The 21,913-nt window shown below is 38.4% G+C and overlaps 1 protein-coding gene across 1 annotated transcript in view; it reads right to left on the bottom strand.

Moving 5' to 3' along the window:
- Positions 1-21,913, bottom strand: part of PCM1 (pericentriolar material 1) — a 106,371-nt gene that overhangs the window by 38,464 nt on the left and 45,994 nt on the right. The window contains 4 exon segments of the mRNA XM_049772426.1: positions 2,391-2,516; positions 3,598-3,770; positions 9,025-9,081; positions 14,598-14,762. Of these exon segments, the coding sequence (XP_049628383.1) occupies positions 2,391-2,516; positions 3,598-3,770; positions 9,025-9,081; positions 14,598-14,762 (521 nt within the window).

The following is a 21,913-nucleotide window of genomic DNA, read 5'->3' as shown; positions in this document are numbered from 1 at the left end:
GTGATACCTGGGAGTGAACTCAAGAGTTTAGCTACCTCTGGTCCTTTTGCTATTTCCCCAACCCCAAAGATTTTTTCATTTTGGGAGTTTTGGGTGCTCAGGGAGCCATATTCAGAGCTGATAATGGAACTGGGGTGGATCAGATGTAGTACTTATGGTACCACCTTTGGTATTATGTCTGGCCCATAAGAATTTTATTTTGATAAAGTGAAATTTAACAGTTTTATTTCTTTATAGTGGCTTTGTGTCCTAAGAAACCATAGGACAGAAGTCCTTCTTTAGTTAAGAAGGTAATTTGCTTTCTTTCCAAATTTTAGCTTTTCAAAAAAATTCATCTTTGTTTAATAGTCTGCATGAGGTTAATTTTTACTGAATAATCATTCCACAACTGTAAACTTCTAGTTATTATTTATTAGGGTTTTTTCTTACATTATAAAGTATAAAGCTTATTCCTGGGACTAAAAAGCATAAATACCATTTGCCTTGCAAATTGGCCAACCAGGGTTTAGGCCCTAGTACATAATATGGTTTCCATTCATAGCCAAGAGTGATTCTAGAGCAGAGAGAAGGGTAATTCCTGAGTACAGCAAGGTTTGCCTACTCCCTATCCTCCCAAAAGAAATCTGTTCTTGATTAAGGGCATTGAGAATCAGAGAACCTGTTTTGAGAATTATAACCACTGTTTTTCTTGCAGATGTCTACTTTTATTTTTCTTACTGGAACATAAAAATCTTTTATATACAACAAATGTAAAAGCTTCATAACTGGATCTCAAAGAAACTTAGCCTCGAAACATGGAGACTGGAACTTTAAAATACAGAATACAATAACCATCCGCATATTAATTACTACATAAATAAAACTTAAGGCAATCTTTTGGGAAAAAAATCACTTCAAAAGTACATATAAATTTCACATATCAACCGCGGACAGAAAATAGTAATATGCATTTAACTCTACCAAGAGTTAATACTTACTAGTCAAGTATGAACACTCATCCATGAATAACTAGTTGCTAGAATTAGCAAAAAAGATGTGTATTGTCTCACCCAGGATCACATATAATCCTTTACAATTAAAACCAAAGTCTGAAGTTTTAAAAAAGTGATTTCCAAATCTCTTATCTAGCATGTTAGCTTTTCAGTCTCCTATTTTTGCCACTTAGTAATTGAAGTCACCTCAGTGAAAAGTAGGTGCTATCTAAATTATTTCAAACAGCACTTTTGTTGAAAATAATCTTTCCACATTACTCTTTCCCATTTCCAGTCCATTCTATTTTAAAATTTTCTGCATAAATTTGAATATTACATGTATTTCCTTAATGACTTTGTCTATTTTTAACATATTTATTTTGATTTATATATATTGATTTAACTTATATTTATTTTGAAGGATTTTTACTGCAACCTGATTATTCTAATTTGAATAAATAAATTTTATTAAATATCCGATCTGCTCCTATGTTGAGAAAAGGACATAATAATATTTATATTCATATATTATCATATCTATTTTTTGGTATTTGCCTCCTGCCAGTTTTTGTTTTATATGATGCTCTGGATTGAATCCAGGAATTCATATACCATATTTTCCAGCATATAAGACGACTTTTGAAACAAAAAAAGTCAACGGAAAATTGGGGGTCGTCTTATATGCCAAGTATAACCCGAAAAATGTTTCAATATGCCGCTAAACGAAAATTGTCTGAATATTGCCACAAAACAAATTTTCCAACTGGATCCTGCACCAATCACTGCCTGCTCGGACCGCCTCTCTAACTCAGCCAATCCAAGCAGGCTTTTTATGCATGCAAATTAGACAATGTTCTGGACCCGAATCTGTAAAAAGCTGTAAAAAGCCTGTAAAAAGCCTGCTCAGATTGGCCAGAGTCAGAGAGGAAGTCTATTACAGTATAACCTATGAACCTTTGCTTGTTGTGATTGGCTCACAGTGGTACATACAGTTGCAGCACAGGAACGTTCTGTCTGATACAGCAAATATAGGCCTAACCCTATATTTTAACTGCAAAATTAGGGGGTCGTCTTATACGCTGGAAAATACAGTACTCAAAACACTGCTTTATGCCCAGCTAAGGAACTGGAAAGATAGTACAGTGATTTAGGTACACACCTTAACCAGATCAGTTTCTTTATAAGTGCTAGGCACAGCACTGGAGGTCCTAAGAACAACTAGGGTGGATCTGGGTAATATCCAGCACTATTGGGCCTCATCAGCACCACAGTCAGGCTTTGCATTGAAATTTAATTATTTATATGAATCTAAGAATCTCTGGGCGGTGCTTTGGGCCCCCTGAGCACTGCTTAAGAGCCCCCAGAAGATCATCTTTCATAAACTCATCATTTACAATCCCATTTTGTTTATCATCTTACATCATCAGTAGTAGCAAGACTTTCACTGGGCGTAAGTTCTGAGTTTGATGCTATCCATGTTCCGGAATTCACTGATTTTACATTTTCTTTTTCATGGTTCTCAGAAATATGTCTGGATACTATGTCCTAGATAAGGCAATAAAAATTTATTAAATAGGATTTTCCAAAATTCAAAAGCAGAAGCATAAAGTACTAGTGTTAGTAATATTCAATCATAGACTGTGAGGAAGAAATATACCAAAAATCACGCTGAAAATAATTTTAAACTAAAAGTTAGTTATGTTTACTAGAAGTTTTATATACAATGGCAAATAAGCACACAGAAATAAAAATGCATATAAGGATAGTAAGAGTTGGGGAAGAGGATGTGACTCAATGATAAGAAGTAAGATGGGGGGGCCGGGCGGTGGCGCTAAAGGTAAGGTGTCTGCCTTGCCAGCACTAGCCTCGGACAGACTGCGGTTCGATCCCCCGGCGTCCCATATGGTCCCCAAGCCAGGAGCAACTTCTGAGCGCATAGCCAGGAGTAACCCCTGAGCGTCAAATGGGTGTGGCCCAAAAACCAAAAAAAAAAAAAAAAAAAAAAAAAGAAGTAAGATGGGAAAAAAAAAAAAAAAAGAAGATGGGAAAAAAAAAAAAAAAAAGAAGTAAGATGGGGCCAGAGTGGGGGCCGGAGATAGCATGGAAGGAAGTAAGGTGTTTGGTCTTTCATGTAGGACTGTGGTTCAAATCCTGGCATCCCACACGGTCCCCCAAGCCTGCCAGGAGCGATTTCTGAGAGTGGAGCTAGGAGTGACTCCTGAGTGCTGCAGGGTGTGACCCAAAAAACAAAAAAACAAAACAAACAAACAAAAAAGAGGAGGCCAGAGTGTAGCGCAGTGGTAGGGCGTTTGCCTTGTACACGGCTGATCCAGGATAGACGTGGGTTCAATCCCCGGCATCCCATATGGTCCCCTGAAGTAGGAGCAATTTCTGAGTGCAGAGCCAGGAATAACCCCTGAATGCCCACCAGGTGTGGCCCAAAATAAACAAAAAAAGAAGAAAAAGAAAAAAAGAAGAAGTATGAGCCATGGTTGAATGAGATATTGAAAAACAAAGTAAAACTAAATCTCAAAACCCAAGTTTCAGTTTAAAGAAAGTTAACTAGATAAAATTAAAGAGAAAGAAACTACCAAACAGAGTGGGGAAGAGTGTTGGGTACAGATACCTGCAATGTGTATAAAGCCCTCTGCCTCAAATAATCTGTATTAAGTAGTTGAAGCTCATGTAAGAGTTCAATGAGAAAATGTGGACGAGATTCATTTTGAGAAATTAATGTAGCTACTTCAGAATAAATAGTGTCCCTCAGAGCTTCAAATGTGGAAAAATCACTTCCAGTTTCTGTAAGATATAAAATATCAGGAAGTCAGTATTAATGCTTCATAACAATTATATTGTTGTTTATAATTTTTAAACTGCTTAAAACCCAGGACATGCTTAGGGCAGGAAAGATAATATAGGGATTAGGGCGCTTGATTTGCAAATAGGTGACCCCAGTGGCAACTGTCACCACATATAGCCTCCCAAGAATCTCAAGGTGTGATCCCTGAGCACTAATAAGTGTTGCCTAGTCCTTCTGTTCCTCCTTAATTAAGAATATTCTTGGGCCGGAGAGATAGCATGGAGGTAAGGCATTTGCCTTTCATGCAGAAGGTCATCGGTTCGAATCCCGGCATCACATATGGTCCCCCGTGCCTGCCAGGAGCAATTTCTGAGCATGAAGCCAGGAATAACCCGAGCACTGCTGGGTGTGACCCAAAAACCACACACAAAAAAAAAAAACCAAGAATATTCTTAAATCTATTTCTGGGAAATTTCTATTTGCATACATAAAGAATCTTTAGATTTTACCAGATAGCATATTTTTTCATATATTGAATTCACAAAGATTTTCAGAAATTTTTACATAATTTGCTATTTTGTTTTTAGGACTACACCCTGATGCTTAGGGCATACCCCTAACTCTGCACTCAGGAACCCCTCCTGGTGAGGCTCAGGGGACCATATGTGGTGCCAGGGATAGAACCCAGGCCAGCCATGGGCCAAGACTAGTGTCCTCCTTATCCAGTGTATTATTGTTCCAGTGCAATTTTACATATTTTATAAAAATAAAAATTTTCAGCATCTGTGTAATCTAAGTTAACTGCAAACAATTTTCTTTTTACAAATATGAATGTCGTTGGAGAAAAAGAAAAAACTGGGAGGGGAGTTTTGGCTAATCCCTGCTTGAGGGTCATTCTTGAATTGTAGTGGTGGAGACTGAACCAAGGTTGGCCACATGGAGGTCAAAGTTTTAGTTCATATACTATTGTTCTGGTCTCAAAAATGTAATACTTTAAGAAATGAGAGCTGGGCCTGGAGAGATAGCACAGCGGTGTTTGCCTTGCAAGCAGCCAATCCAGGACCTAAGGTGGTTGGTTCGAATCCCGGTGTCCCATATGGTCCCCTGTGCCTGCCAGGAGCTATTTCTGAGCAGACAGCCAGGAGTAACCCCTGAGCATCACCAGGTGTGGCCCAAAAAAAAACCAAAAAAAAAAAAAAAAAAAAAAAAGATTGAACCCCTTCCTTCCTTCCTTCCTTCCTTCCTTCCTTCCTTCCTTCCTTCCTTCCTTCCTTCCTTCCTTCCTTCCTTCCTTCCTTTCCTCCCTCCCTCCCTCCTTCCTTCCCTCCCTCCCTCCCTCCCTCCCTCCCTCCCTCCCTCCCTCCCTCCCTCCCTCCCTCCCTCCTTCCTTCCTTCCTACCTTTAAAAAAAAAAAAAGAAATGAGAGCTATCAATTTTATGTTGTCAGTAGTTTAAGGTCTATCTAATTTGGTCTACTGATTTTCAAACATCAGCTATCATTCTGTATTGATAAAAAATAGAATTTGTGGGGCAGTGCACTAGCACAGTGGGTAGGGTGTTTGTTTGCCTTACACTTGGTTGACCCAGGTTCATATGGCATCCCATATGGTTCCCCACAAGCCCCCCAAACTGGTAGGAGTAATTTCTGAGTGCGGAGTCAGGAGTAAACCCCGAGTGCCACTGGGTATGATGACAAAACAAAACAGAATTTGTTAACTATAATATAAATCATCAATTTTATTATATTACATCTGATAAAATAGTATAAATCAGAGCATAAGCCTTAGTTTTGCACAATCTAGGCATACTGTTATACAGTAGCAATCATAATTATTTATAAACAGAACTACCATCCTTAGAGGACTATAAGCCTGTCTTTATATTTAAAAGCACAAATCAGAAATTTTTCTTATTTTGTGCTTTAAAAACAAACAAACAAACAAACAACTGCCAGGCTGCACTGATAGGGTACTAGCCTTGCATATGGATAACCAGTTTAGATTCCCCAGCACCCTCTATCTTCTGGAAGAGATCCTGGTGTAGCCCAAACCAAACCAAACCAATAATATCCAAGTAGCATTTCTAGCTATCAACTCCTATAAACTCTCTCTTTTTTTTTTTTTTTTTGGTTTTTGGGCCACACCCGGTGACACTCAGGGGTTACTCCTGGCTATGCGCTCAGAAGTCGCTCCTGGCAAGGGGGACCATATGGGACACTGGGGGAATCGAACCGCGGTCCATCCAAGGCTAGCGCAGGCAAGGCAGGCACCTTACCTTAAGCGCCACCGCCCGTCCCCTCCTATAAACTTTCTAATGGTAGAACCACAAATATAAAAGTTCAACAAGAAAACTTAAGTGGTAATTTTTAATATTTTGTTTTCAAATAAAAATGCTTTTAATTATAAACTATTTGAAAGATATTTTAATCATCAAAATATTGATTTATTTTCTTTTGTTTGTTTTTGTTTTGGGGTCACACCCAGCAGTGCTCAGAGATCACTCCTGGCTCTGCACTCAGAAATCGCTCCTGGCAGGCTCAGGGGACCATATGGGATGCCTGGGATTGAACCCGGATTGGCTGCATGCAAGGCAAATGCCCTACCACTGTGCTATTGCTCTGGCCCCTTGATTCACTTTTTATAATACATGACCTAAACAAAAAAAACATTCCATTAATTTAGTTAACATCTTTAGGTCTCAATTTCTACAAGTATAAAGTAAGAATGGTTATGTAATCTATTTTATATTTCTACAGACATTTAAGAATATAAAATGAACTATATTGTTATTTTAGTATAGTTTGCTGAGCCTGAGTCAGACGCATCTGTGCCCAGTGTTCATTCCTGTCAGTATTTATGTGGTACTGGGGATCAAACTGAGGTCTGCCATATGCAATTCTAGCACTTTGACCCCTATAATATCACTCTGGCCCCCTTAAAAAATCTGGGGCTGGAGCAATAACACAGCAGTTTGGCATTTGCCTTGTACGCAACCAACCCAGGACAGACCCCAGTTCAATTCCCAGCATCTCATATGGTCTCTCAGCTTGCCAAGGGTGATTTCTAATCACAGAGCCAGGAGTAACCCAAGCACAGGCAGGTGTGATGCAAAAATCAAAAAAAAAATTCAAGTACAAGACCTAAAGCTTATAGTATAGCAGGTAAGGCAATTGTCTTGCATGTTCCTGACGGGTCCCATCCCCATCATCCCAGAAGGTCCCCATAGCCTGCCAAGAGTAATTCCTGAGTGTGGAGCCAGAAAGAATCCTTGAACATTACTGGGTGTGGCCCAAAATCCTCATGCCAAATTTTAAGTACATTTAATATGGAAATTATGGAAATCATATTAGCAAAAACAAAACAATATATAGGAAAAATTCATTATATTTAGTATGAAAAAGTTTGAGTTTATATACTATATACAGCATGTATTTCTAAGAAAATGCATACTCAATGACATTATTAATAGTTGTACATAATCTAAATGATCTATCTTAAAGATTTTTTTTTTTTTTTTTTTTTTTTTTTTTTTTTTTTTTGGTTTTTGAGCCACACCCTGCGGTGCTCAGAGGTTACTCCTGACTGTCTGCTCAGAAATAGCTCCTGGCAGGCATGGGGGACCATATGGGACACCAGGATTCGAACCAACCATCTTTGGTCCTGGATCGGCTGCTTGCAAGGCAAACACCGCTGTGCTATCTCTCCGGGTCCAGATTATGTTATTCTTAATTAGGCTAATACTTCCCTTTGTGCAAGAGATTGAAAGTTTTCGCCAGATTTTTCTCCGGAAGTAACTGCATTAGCTCATATTTGAAAAGTCCTTGCTCTCAGGTATTTTGATTCCTCCCTTTGTCCTCTAGGCAGTGCTCAGGAGATTGAGTTCAACTCCCGAAATTAATGGCCAATCAGGCAGGCTTTTCAATGCCAAGATCTGAGTAGGCTATTTATTTGGGTACTGTGGCACTCAGAGCCTTTTAAGAATAATGCCTGCTAGTACTTAGGGGCTTCCGGTATTATATCTGATAATGCCTAAGGAATCATGGGGTACAAGAACTAAACATGTTGAGAACATGCTTAGAAATGCTCCCTGGTGGAGAGCAGGAGCTTGGTTTTAGCCATATTCTGCTATGCCCAGGACTTACATCTTGTTCTTTGCCAGTGATCACTCCTGACTGTATGGGGTGCCAGAGATTAAACCCAGGTTAGTAACATATACAGAAAACACCTTACCCCACTAACTGTACTATCTCTCTGGTCCTTCATTTTATTTTTCTCTTATTTTCTTTTCTTTTTTTTTTTTTTTTTTGGTTTTTGGGCCACACCCGGTAACTCACAGGGGTTACTCCTGGCTATGTGCTCAGAAGTTGCTCCTGGCTTGGGGGACCATATGGGACACTGGGGGATCGAACCGCGGTCCGTCCAAGGCTAGCGCAGGCAAGGCAGGCACCTTACCTTTAGCGCCACCCACCCAGCCCTTTTCTCTTTATTTTCAAAGTGTACTTCCATTAAGAAATACACCACTGATATTCATATGTCAGTTCTAGGTCTTTGTTTTTAAGGTTTCCCCATAAAAGTACATATTAAGATTTTTATTTTCTTCTAATGTATAATTACAGGAGGCATTAAGAAAATCTCTAATTCTAAATCACACAGAACCATAGTTAGTGAAGTTTTTTGCTTTTATTTATTTTTAAACAGACCTGGCTGATAAAAAAGAAATTGTAACATAAATCAATGCTGAATACCGTAAAATAGTTAAGATCAATATTTTCATTTGAATAAAAAAAGCACTAAAGGAAGCATTTAAATGCTTCAAATATTTCAAATAAAACAAATTTTTCTATTACCAATGTAAACAATTATCAATGTGTCGCATTTACTAAACAAATGAAACCAAGATAAACTATTTTACCACACAAGATTATAAATGAAGAACTTCAGAATTTTATGTTTCACTTTGTTTTTTGGGCCACACCCATTGATGCTCGGGGGTTACTCCTGGCTATGCGCTCAGAAATCGCTCCTGGCTTGAGGGAACCATATGGAATGCCGGGGGATTAGGCTATCGCTCTGGTCCCTGAGTTTCACTTTTTATGATAGTGAAGTGGCATATGTACACTAATCTTTAAAAAAATAAACCTAAATCAAACCAATTCAACAAACCCAAACAACCTTCCAGAGTAAAACTATAAGTTTTTAGAAATCCAATAGAAAATATTTAAGAAGTGGACATTCAAACTAAGTAGAGTATTACCTGTCGCTTCACTGCATGTATTTCTGTTAGATTGCTGTAGTATTCTGTTAGCATGTGCTGTAGGAAAGGGCAGACATAAGGATGAAAATAAAGTGTATGTAAAAACAGGATTTATTATATGAATAAGAAAATGGAAAAAATAAAATCAAACAAATCTATCTAAAATTGTTTGCTGGAATGGAATTTTCATGTTACTATAAGTTACAGTTTATGCCCTATTGAAACTAATTTTAGGGAAAACCTTCTAAAATTTGCTACAAACGTATATGAATGATTAATGTGACGATATTGACTTTCATAGTACACTTCTAACATTTGTTCTTACAAGTATAATTATCAAGTTGAACTTCCCATAATATGAGGGAGAACTGTACAATTCAATAGTGCTGATATATTGTACTGCAATCATAAATGTCTAAAACTATGTTGTTAAAATTAAGTTTTCTTAGAATTGATAGTTAATACACATAAATGGACTATTCAATCTTTTTTAAATTCATCGAGATTGTATTTCTGGGGGTGGGCAAAAAATGTATTTCTAAGTATATTAATAAATAATTAATAAATAAATGTTTAAACTACTACCACTAACTGATCCAAGTTTTATTGTTTGTTTTGGTTTGGGGTTATACCCTGTGGTACTCAGGATTTATATCGGCTCTCTAAGGAATTTCTCTTAGAGGCTTGGGAAGACAGGGATTAAACCTGGGTTGGTCATCTGCTGAGTAAGCGCCCTAGCTGCAGAATCATTATTACTCTCTGTTCCCACTAACTCATCCAAATTTTTAAGCCTTTAAAGTAAGAGTTTTTCCCCCAACATTTTACCCTTTTAAGAAATCATTATTTTAAAAAAATGATAGAAAAGAACTAAAATTATAAAATTTTAGTAAAACATTGAGATTAAGACAACATTTTTTTTTTTTTTTGCCAGAATGATGCAAAATTGGACTGGAGAAATAGCACAGTGGGGAGGACATTGGCACTGCATGCGGCCAACATAGGTTCCATCTCCAGCATCCCATATGGTCCCCTGAGTCTGCCAGGAGCGATTTCTAAGTGCAGAGCTAGGAGTAACCCCTCAGTGTTGCTGGGTGTGGCCCCAAAACAAAAAATAAATAAAAGATGGTATAAATAAAAAAAAGAGTGACCCAAAATTAACAGGACAGAGACTGAACTTCAATTCTATTATTTCCTAGCAATTCCATAATGAAGTGTTTCACAATATAATCTTTTCTTGATTATAGATGTTTTAGAAAGTGTTAAGAGTCTAAAAAATGATAAAAGTACTACAATTTGATGTATTCTTCCACTCTTACTGTTTTTGGGTAAACACAATAGGCAGTGATCAGAGGTTCCCTATGACATGGTGCTGGGGGAGCGATGCAATATCAGATGCAAACCTTAGGCTTCTTAAAGCAAAGCAAGCACTCCATTCCACTGAGCTATCTTTCTCTGGCCCATCATTTTTAAAATTATAAAAATTAAATTAAAAAAAAAAGGTTGGAATCATATTGATTAGACAACAGTGTATCAGTAAATGCTTTGGCCCCTTAAAATATATGCCTACAAAGCATAACTACTGGGTAAGTAGGAAGACTTTTGAAATTTTCCAGAAAAATTGCACCATTTATATTATCCTTTATGTGTCAGGGGGGAAACAGGTACCCTCTTTAAACCTGCTTTCTTCATCTCCAAAATAAAAATAAAACCATGTACAGAAATGAGGCTCATGCAGCAATTTATAGACATGTAAAATGACACAAATTATTATTTTCACCAAGGATCTCACTGATAACTAAGAATTAAAAGTCTATACTTCCTGCCACCTCCTATATATTTGAGATGTAATTTTTATTTATAAATCAGGAAAGTACAAGAACTATTTAAGCTAAAATAGTGGCAAATACTTGTAACTTCATCATTCACTAGTACCTAACTGAATGCCTACCATGTAATCAAGTATTATGTTAAAATTTAAGAATATGAAATGGTGGGGCCGGAGAGATAGTATGGAGGTAAGGCGTTTGCCTTTCATGCAGGAGGTCATCGGTTTGAATCCCGGCGTCCCATATGGTCCCCCGTGTCTGCCAGGAGCAATTTCTGAGCCTGGAGCCAGGAATAACCTCTGAGCACTGCCGGGTGTGTCCCAAAAACCACACACACACAAAAAAAAGAATATGAAATGGTATTAAGTGCTTCCACAGATCGTAAAAGATGAGACAAATAGTTAAAAAAATTATAGAATAATGGGCTGGAGAGGTAGCACTGCAGTAGAGCATTTGCCTTGCACGTAGCCAATCCAGGACAGACGGTGGTTTGAATCCCGGCATCCCATATGGGCCTCCATGCTTACCAGGAACAATTTCTGAGCACAGAGCCAGGAGTAACCCCTGAGTGCTGCCAGGTGTGACCCTAAAACAAAACAAAACCAAACAAAAACACCCCCAAAGTATAGAATAAGTTATTTTGCAAGTGGCTGACCACTTGTGCCAGCACCACTTGTTGAAGAGGTTTTCCTTGCTCCATTTTGCATTTATTGCCCTTTATTAAAAATTAATTGTATGTCTGGGGAACATTCTCTAAATACTCAAGTCTATTCCACTAATCTGAGGATCTGTCTGTCTGTATTCCAATACCATGCTGTTTCAATGACAATAGCTTTGTAATACAATTTAAAGTTGGGGAAAGTGATGCCTCTCATATTCCTTTTCCCAAGGGTTGTTCTAGCTATTCGTGGGTGTTTATTGTTCCAAATGAATTTCAGGAGTGTTTGATCCACTTCTTTGAAGAATGTCATGGGTATCTTTAGAGGGATTGCATTAATCTGTACAATGCTTTGGGGAGTATTGCCATTTTAATGCTAATCCTACCCAATCCATGAGCAGGGTATGTGTCTCCATTTCCTTGTGTCCTCTTATTTCTTGTAAAAGGGCTTTATAGTTTTCTTTGTATAGATCCTTCACCTCTTAAGTTGACTCCAAGATATCTGAGTTTGTGTGACACTAACATGAATGGGATCCATCTAACACCATACACAAAGGTCAAATCCAAATGGATTAAAGACCTTGATATCAGACCAGAAACCACAAAGTATATAGATAAACACGTAGGTAAAACACTCCATAACACTAAGACTAAAGGTATCTTCAAGGAGGAAACAGCACTCTCGGAACAAGTGGAAGCAGAGATAAACAGAAAGGCCTATATTAAGCTGAGAAGCTTCTGTACCTCAAAAGAAATAGTGCCGAGCCCGGAGAGATAGCACAGCGGTGTTTGCCTTGCAAGCAGCCGATCCAGGACCAAAGGTGGTTGGTTCGAATCCCGGTGTCCCATATGGTACCCCGTGCCTGCCAGGAGCTATTTCTGAGCACACAGCCAGGAGTAACCCCTGAGCACCGCCGGGTGTGACCCAAAAAAAAAAAAAAAAAAAAAGAAATAGTGCCAGGATACAAAAGTCACCCACAGAATGGGAGAAAATATTCATCCAATACCCATAATATCGAAAATATACAAGGTACTGACAAACTTAACAAGAAAAAAGATCTAACCCTAGCCAAAAATGGGGAGAAGAAATGAACAGACACTTCCTCAAAGAAGAAATAAAAATGGCCAAAAGGCACATGAAAAAATGCTCCACATCACTAATCATCAGGGAGATACAAAGCAAAAACAACATTGAGGTGCCATCTCACACCACAGAGACTGACACACATCACAAAGAATAAGAACAATTGGTGCTGGTGGAAATGTAGAGAGAAGGGAACTCTCTCTCACTGCTGGTGGGAATACTAGTGGGAATGTCTAGTCCAGCCTCTGAGGAAAACAATATGGAGATTCCTCAATAAACAGGAAATTGAGCTCCCATATGATCCAGCTATACCACTCCTAGGGATATACCCTAGGAACACATAAATACAATTCAAAAATCCCTTCTTCATACCTACATTTATTGCAGTGCTAGTTACAATAGCCAGACTCTGGAAATAACCAAGATATCCTTCAACAGATGAATAGCTAAGCAGGGGTCTCAAACTCAATTTACCTGGGGGCTGCAGGAGGCAAAGTCGGGGTGATCCTTGAGTGCAAAGTCAGTAGTAAGCCTTGAACATTGGAGGGTGTGACCCAAACAACTAAAACAAAACAGAACAAAACAGAAAAAGATTCCTCTAGGGCAGGGCCACAAAATGTTGTACAGAGGGCCGTTTGTGGCCCGCAGGCCACGAGTTTGAGACCCCTGATAAAGAAACTGTGGTACAAATACACAATGGAATATTATGCAGCCGACAAGAAAGATGAAGTCATAAAATTTTCCTATACAAGAATGTACATGGAATCTATTATGCTGAGAGAAATAAGTCAGAGGGAGAAAGATAGACACAGAATAGTCTTACTCACTAATCTGTTTTTAGGAAAATAAAAAACATTATTATAATGCACAGAGCCAATAGAGATGAAGGCTGGAAGGACTGGCTCATAATCTGAAGTTCACAAAGAGTGGTGAGTTCAATTAGAGAAATAACTACACTGATAACTATGGTGACAATGTCAATGAGTGAGAGAAATAGAATGCCTGTCTTAGATACAGGTGGAAGAGGGAGATAGGGGACACTGATGATGGGAATGTTGCACTGAAGAGGGGTGTTCTTTTTATGACTAAAACTCAACTACAATCATGTTTGTAATTAAGGTAACTTAAAAAAATATATAGAATAAGATAAGGCAAGAATGATTTATAAACCACAAAATAAATAAAAGTGAAAAGGGGAAGGGTCATGAGCAATAGCTCGAGCAGTAGGGGCATTTGCCTTGCACGCGGCCCATCCAGGATGGACTCTGGTTAGATTCCCCGTGTACCATATGGGTCCCCCCAGCCCTCTGCAGGATAGATTTTCCTTGAGCACATAGCCAGGAGTACCTGTTTTCGTTTACAGGGTATGGCCCAAAAAGTTACAAAAAAAAAAAAAAAGTAGGAAAAGGGGAAATTGGCCCTATTTTAGTTATTAGATTCTGTTGTAGAGTTCCAGAATTAAAATTATTATATAGTATTTTGTATGAGAGACAACTAAGATCAAAAATAGATTTTTTGTAGGAAAGTATATATATTCATGGTTGAGGTGAGAAAAAAAGCACAAATATAGGAAAACTTCAGTGCCATCAGAGGGTAAAGTTCAAATAGAGAAGGTTGTAAGAACTGAAGTCTAAAGAGAAAGGGAACAACTCAATTTTTGTTGGCCACTACGCCTATTACATAGATTATTCAGACTTTTTTCTGTACATAAAGTAAAGCCAACGATTTTAAGCAGGGGATGACAGCTGTTGTATTTAGTTCATATTAAGAATTCAGAATTTCAAACATATCTAAATTAATGTCAATATTTTTCCTTTAGAATTTTATCAAAATTTGTGAAAGCTCTGGGTAGTATAATAGTAAAAACTCCAGTTTACATTTCTTGTCATCAAAGGATGTTTACTATATATCTACTATAAAATCTTGCACATTAGAAAAATAAGACTAATTAAAAACTAGCTTTAATGTAGCTTTAAAGGTCTTAAGCAAAACAAAAAGAACATACCTGAAGATATTTCTGTAGACCTACTATATTTTATTATTTTTTCCAGCTGTTCATGGTTTTTTCTGCTGAATGCTTTTGCTTGAACAGGCTCTTCAGGCTGGGCTGAATGTCTGTTCCTACTTTTGCAAGGTTCACATGTGCTAGACATACTGGCACTTTCATATCCTTGAGTAAAAAGAGTGACAACTGTTAACAGTTGCAACTAAATCTAATTCAAAGGGAAATTGATTTCCATAGTGAAATAGTATAGGTAACACTTTAGAATACTTAAAACACATAACAGTAAGTGATGTGTCTTACATGTAACTTCAGAAATATAGAATAAATTAAATCATTTTCCTTTGATACCTGCTTAAGAAATACATCCCAACTCAAACTCTATGCTAGATTTTGATCAAAAAGATATAACCTAAAATTAATACTTGTCTACAAATAATTTTTCCATGCTAGGATATCTTAAAATCATATTCAGTGTATTGAAAATAATACTAAATAGACTAAGATATATAACATAACTATTGTAAGTCTTACCTCTGGATTATACATTTAGTAAGTTTTCCTTCAGTTTTTGTCTTCCTTTTTTTTTTTTTTTTTTTTTACATTTATTTTGGTATGTGACACAAGGGACTCAGTCTCATTTTGTTCCATGTAGCTAATGGTTGATTTACTTTTATTTCCCCTATTCAAGCCTGTTTTCTTTCAATAATTATTAGATTTTATCTGTTTCAGTTTTCTCTGCTGCCATCTACTGTACACTTTTATTTTTGTTGTTGGAATACTTTTAATATTTACTGGCCTAGTCACAACTTTTATTTAGGCTAGATTCAACTTCTGGGTATATTTAATGGTAACCAGTGCTTAGAATTCTAGCTTCTATAGTCAATGTTGTTCCATAATAGGCAAGGAAGCCTCTCTAAACCTCAGTCTCCTCATCTATAAGGCAATGCTCTCCCAAATTCAAGGTGGAAAGGATGCCACCTATTTATTCAATGACACCCAACAGTATCATGAAGTGGTAAAAGATTGCTACTTATGAAAAGGAGAGAGATGCTAAGAATGGAGAACTTTCAAGGATGTATCTCTTCCAAGTTTTCTCCGATAATCAGAGAGCTAATTTTGTCTCAACCATTGAAAGAGCAAGAGTACTTAAAATCCTGTTTTGTACACTCATCAGATGACAGCAATTGTCGTTAGTGGAAAAAAGTTAACAGGGGTCAAAGCAATAGTAGAAAGAGTAGGGTATTTGCTTTATATGTGGCCAACCTGGGTTCAGTCTCTTGTACCTCATAACAGTCCCTCATGCCTTTGGAAGTGATTCTAAGCATAGAACCAAAAGTCAGCTCTGAACACCACAGGGTGTGGCCCCAAAACGTCCTTAATGTACCCTTAATTTATACTTGGTGATATCTTTTCCTTTTTCGGGGGGGGGGGGCACACCCATTTGATGTTCAGGGGTTACTCCTGGCTAAGTACTCAGAAATCGCCCCTGGCTTGGGGGGACCATATGGGACGCCGAGGGATCGAACCACGGTCCTTCCCTTGGCTAGTGCTTACAAGGCAGACACCTTACCTTTAGCACAACCCTCACTGGCACCACTTGGGTGATATCTAAATTCCTTCCAATTTATTTAATTTTATTAAAACCATTGTGATTTACAAAGTCCTTGATAGTTGAATTTCAGATATACAATCTATCAGGGCCATTCCCACCAATAGTGTCAACTTCCCTCTGCCAATGATTCCAGAGTGCTTCCTATACCACCACCCTTTGCCCCCTTGCCTGACAGTCTAACAGGCCCATTTAAGTTTAGAATGTTAAAGTTTGTCTCTTGATTCTATTGTTGACTTTGGCTTGGATATTTATTTATGTCCTTTTTTTTTCTCCAGCAATGCACCTGAGACCATCTGGCCCCATGGTGTCCATCCTTTCTTTTCTCCTTTCTTCTTAATTTTATAAAAAAAAAAATGCAGGGGCCGGGCGGTGGCGCTAAAGGTAAGGTGCGCCCTGCCTTGCCTGCGCTAGCCTTGGATGGACCACGGTTCGATCCCCCGGGTGTCCCATATGGTCCCCCAAGCCAGGAGCAACTTCTGAGCGCATAGCCAGGAGTAACCCCTGAGCGTTACCAGGTGTGGCCCAAAAAACCAAAAATAAATAAATAAATAAATAAATAAATAAATAAATAAATAAATAAATAAAAAATGCAGAAATATGAGGTAAAATAAAGTATTCCATGTCCCAAGGTTCTATGAAAAAGGCAAAAACCCCTATTTAAAAGATAAAACGAGGGGCCAAAGAGATAGCATGGAGGTAAGGTGTTTGCCTTTCATGCAGAAGGTCGGTGGTTCGAATCCTGACATCCCATATGGTCCCCCGAGCCTGCCAGGAGCGATTTCTGAGCATAGAGCCAGGAGGAACCCCTGAGCACTGCTAGGTGTGACCCAAAAACCAATAAAAAAAAAAAAAAAGAAAAAATGAAAATAAGAGAAAACCAAAAAAGGGGTGTGGGGGAAGTTTATTGCATAGGTGCAGCAAAAGTTGAGGAAAACAGAATAATTCCTTTCTATTTTTAAAATTATACTTCAAGTTGAGCCCTCTTATTTTTGACCTTCACAAAAAGTAAGTTCAGAAATAAGTAACAATACTGCAAATAAATTATATCAAAAAATACAACTGATAGCATCAGAATTCATTTAACTAATAGCAAAGCTCTGAAAATAATAAAGCATTCTATTCTAACAAGAACATATATTTATATAGATTAAGTTAAGGGTTCCGGCTTATTATGGATGAGAAATGTGTTGTAGTCTAATAAAAATTAAAATACATATTATGTGGTATATAGTAATTTTTCTTTTAGAAATGTCAATTCTTTTGGTGACACATTTTTAAAAGCCAGTGACCCTCCAAAAAGAAATGATGAGAAGGATTTATCTTTGTTGTTGTTTTGGGCAGGTGAAGCATGTCATAATTAAGATCTTTTTTATTTTATTTTTTTTTGGTTTTTGGGCCACACCCGGTAACGCTCAGGGGTTACTCCTGGCTATGTGCTCAGAAGTTGCTCCTGGTTTGGGGGGACCATATGGGACACCGGGGGATCAAACCGCGGTCCGTCCAAGGCTAGCGCAGGCAAGGCAGGCACCTTACCTTTAGCGCCACCGCCCGGCCCCCATAATTAAGATCTCTTACACACACATAAACATATCATAATTAAGATCTCACACAGACACACACCAGCATATCATAATATGATAATAATAACAACATATTAAGATCTCACTCACACACACATACATGGCACCTTCAGATGAAGTTGTGAACAGAAGCATTTTATCATTAAGATGTTAGATATACAAATTTGGTTATAGCAACTTTAAAAATATCAAGGCATGGGTGGAGAGATAATACAGCAAAAGCACTTAACTTGAACATAACCTACTTGAATTTGATCCCGCTGGCACCCTACGATGGTGACTGAAACACAGCTAGGAGTCTCCTGAGCACACAGCCAAGAATAAGCCAGATGTGGCTCACCCCATCACCTCCCAAAAAACTCTGAAGGCTAATTTCCATACAATATGTAACTGAACTGTTTCTTTCTTTTATATATTTGTAAAGGATGGTATTATTCTGGAGTAACACTAGCAAGCCAGCTACTTTAACATCAACAGTAACAAGTGACACTTTTTAAGTTTTATCTACATCATGTACTTCTAATTACATTCCACTGATGATCAATAGCTTAGCACTGATATCCTGGAGACATGACATTATATAGTCATTTTCCATTCACTTTTCCTGCCTCAATGTGTGAGTCTCTCATCTCCTGAGACTCAGCAAAAGGACTTATCTACAGTATCCAAGCTATAAATTATGTCAACTGATAATAAGCCTTAGAACTAGAATACAAATCTGAATGTGTCAAGTGGGGAATAAGGAAACAAATAGGTTTACTAGAAATAACAGAAAGCACAATAACATAGAATCTTGAGCACTGGTGTAAAGGTAGTTAATAGGATGTACTAAAAACATAATTGTTAACCATTAGGAAAATGGATGGGATGTAAAGAATATTCAACTGAAGTGACGAAAAATGGGGAGAAGAAATGGACAGACACTTTGATAAAAAAGAAATACAAATGGCCAAAAGTCACATGAAAAAATGCTCATCACTAATCATCAGGGAGATGCAAAGCAAAACAATGATGAGATACCATCTCACACCACAAAGATTGGCACACATCACAAAGAATGAGAACAAGCAGTGCTGGTGTTTGTGTGTGTGTGTGTGTGTGTGTGTGTGTGTGTGTGTGTGTGTGTGTGTGTGTGTGTGTGTGTGTGTGTGTTTATTGTGTGTGTGTGTGTGTGGGTGTGTGTGTGTGTGTGTGTGTGTAGAGAAAGGATCTCTTGGGGCCGGAGAGACAGCACAGCAGCCGACTCAGGACCTAGGGTGGTTGGTTCGAGTGTGTGTGTGTGTGTGTGTGTGTTGTGTGTGTGTGTAGAGAAAGGATCTCTTGGGGCCGAGAGACAGCACAGCAGCCGGACTCAGGACCTAGGGTGGTTGGTGTGAGAGAGAGAGAGAGAGAGAGAGAGAGAAGAGAGAGGAGAGAGAGAGAGGAGAGAGAGAGAGTGTGTGTGTGTGAGTGTGTGTGTGTGTGCTGGAGAGATAGCACAGCAGCTGATTCAAGGACCTAGGGTGGTTGGTGAGAGAGGGTGAGAGAGAGTGAGAGAGAGAGAGAGAGGAGAGAGAGAGGAGAGAGAGAGAGAGAGAGAGAGAGAGAGAGAGAGTGTGTGTGTGTAAAGGATCTCTTGGCTCTAGAAACAAACAAGAGAGAGAGAGAGGGAGAGAGAGAGAGAGAGAGAGAGAGAGAGAGAGAGAGAGAGAGAGAGAGAGAGAGAGAGAGAGAGAGAGAGAGAGTGTGTGTAAAGGGCTCAAGATGCCCTTTAACAAATGAATGGCTAAAGAAACTGTGGTACATATACACAATGGAATATTATGCAGCCATCAGGAGAGATGAAGTCATGAAATTTTCCTATACATGGATGTACATGGTATCTATCATGCTGAATGAAATAAGTCAGAGGGAGAGAGATAGATGCAGAATAGTCTCACTCATCTATGGGTTTTAAGAAAAATAAAAGCCATTTTTGCAACAATCCCAGAGACAATGAGAGGAGGGCTGGAAGTTCCAGCTCACTTCATGAAGTTCACCACATAGGGTGATAAGTGCAGTTATAGAAATAACTACACTGAGAACTACCATAGCCATGTGAATGAATGAGGGAACTGGAAAGAGGGAACTGGAAAGCCTGCCTAGAGTACAGGTGGGGGTGGGATGGAGGGAGATTTGGGACATTGGTGGTGGGAATGTTGCACTAGTGAAGGGGAGTGTTCTTTACATGACTGAAACCTAATCACAATCATATTTGTAATCAAGATGTTTAAATAAAGATATTTTAAAAAAGCTGTGATGTAAACATTTCAAATGGAATAATCACTAACAGCTTTAGTCAAAATAACAAAAATAAATACAAAATGGTACAGTTTAAAACGCAGGGAGGATCATGGGCACTTTGGTGGTGAGAGTGTGCTACAGGTCTGCATATTAATACCAGACATTGAACACTACTGTAATCCTATTACCTAAACTCTAATTTTAAAAAAATCATTTGGGCTGGAGAGATAGCATGGAGGTAAGGCATTTACAGTGTTTGAATCCCAGCATCCCATATGGTCCCTTGAGCCTGCCAGGAGTGATTTCTGAATGTAGAGCAGCATAACCCCTAAGTGCTGCCAGGTTTGGGTGTGACCCAAAAACAAAACAACAACAACAACAAAATCATTTAAAAAGTGGCCATGCAGTTAGTAGCACCTATATAGACTTTGATAATATCAAGGTTAATAAATATGCAATATTTTACATTAGGTTTAGTTTCTGAAGGGTTAAGAAAAAAATATTTTTGAAAGTGCCAGGAAAATAACTCAAAGAGCAAACGCACATGTCTAGCATGCTGAGGCCTCAGGTTCAGTTTATGGCCCCACATATTTCCTTCCCCTCCCCCCCTCAAGAAACACTGGAATGAGTCAAAGAGGTAAGAGTCCAGAGGGTATGGTGCTTGCATAAAACAGACCTGGGTTTGATCCCAGGCATTACAGATGGTCCCAGGAATGATCCCTGAATGCAGAGCTAGAAATATACCCTGAATATAATTAAAAGTGATCAAAAACCCAAAATATAAACGGGAAATATTAAAATGTAGGTATGTTGGCTATACTTAGAAAACTTCACTGCATTATTACTTATCTGTGGCAACAAAAACTCCAGGTATACTATTATTTGGGATGAGAACTCCAGGATCTACTTGGAGTGAATACAGAAAGTTTTTCTACCTGCTCCCACCCTGGTATTTGTGCATGGCCACATATGTGCACTCAAGTTTTCCAATACTGACACCCCAGTAATAATGCACCAAATTAGATGTCAAAGCATATAAGCCACCTAAATTTAACAAAGTAACAGAACTATCAATTAGCAATAAATAGCATAGTAAGCCTTCAGAGGACTTAATGACCCCACTGTGGTATAAACATTTTCATAGATTTCCTTCTGCCTAAGTTTTTTTTTTTTTTCAATAATTCCATTAGAGGGCCAGAATGATAGCACAGCAGATAGGGCATTTGTCTTGTAAGTAGCAAGCTGGGCTCGATCTCCCAGCATCCCTTATCATCGTCCCTGAGACTGCCAGGAGTAGTTTCTGAGTGCAGAGTCAATAGTATTTCTAAGCACTGCTAGGTGTGCCCCAAAAAACAAAAAAACAAAACCAAAATTCCATCACAGCTTTGTTGTTTATTTTATGCCTACCAAGAGAGCAGGCTTGGGTTGTGTTGGAATTCAGGGATATTGATGGAGGGAATCTTACAGTGGTGCTGAGACTGGAATTGGAACATGGAATGCCAGAAATAAATTCTTATTATTATTGGGGGCCAGGCGGTGGCGCTAAAGGTAAGGTGCCTGCCTTGCCTGCGCTAGCCTTGGACGGACCGCGGTTCGATCCCTCGGTGTCCCATATGGTCCCCCAAGCCAGGAGCAACTTCTGAGCACATAGCCAGGAGTAACCCCTGAGCGTTACTGGGTGTGGCCCAAAAACCAAAAAAAAAAAAAAAAAAATTATTATTATTATTGAGTAACTATGTAAACCATATGTTGAATGTACTACTAATTGAGAAGCACAAAAATGAATAACTCCTTCATTTAAAGTTACATTAAATTGAAGGAGAAAAATATTTCTTGTTAGAAAACTAATCCTAGCTAGTTCA

Source organism: Suncus etruscus, chromosome 4 (assembly GCF_024139225.1).
Source record: "Suncus etruscus isolate mSunEtr1 chromosome 4, mSunEtr1.pri.cur, whole genome shotgun sequence".
Classification (NCBI taxonomy): domain Eukaryota; kingdom Metazoa; phylum Chordata; class Mammalia; order Eulipotyphla; family Soricidae; genus Suncus; species Suncus etruscus.
Note: the sequence above shows the minus strand (reverse complement) of the source record. Positions and strands in the feature narration are given on the sequence as shown.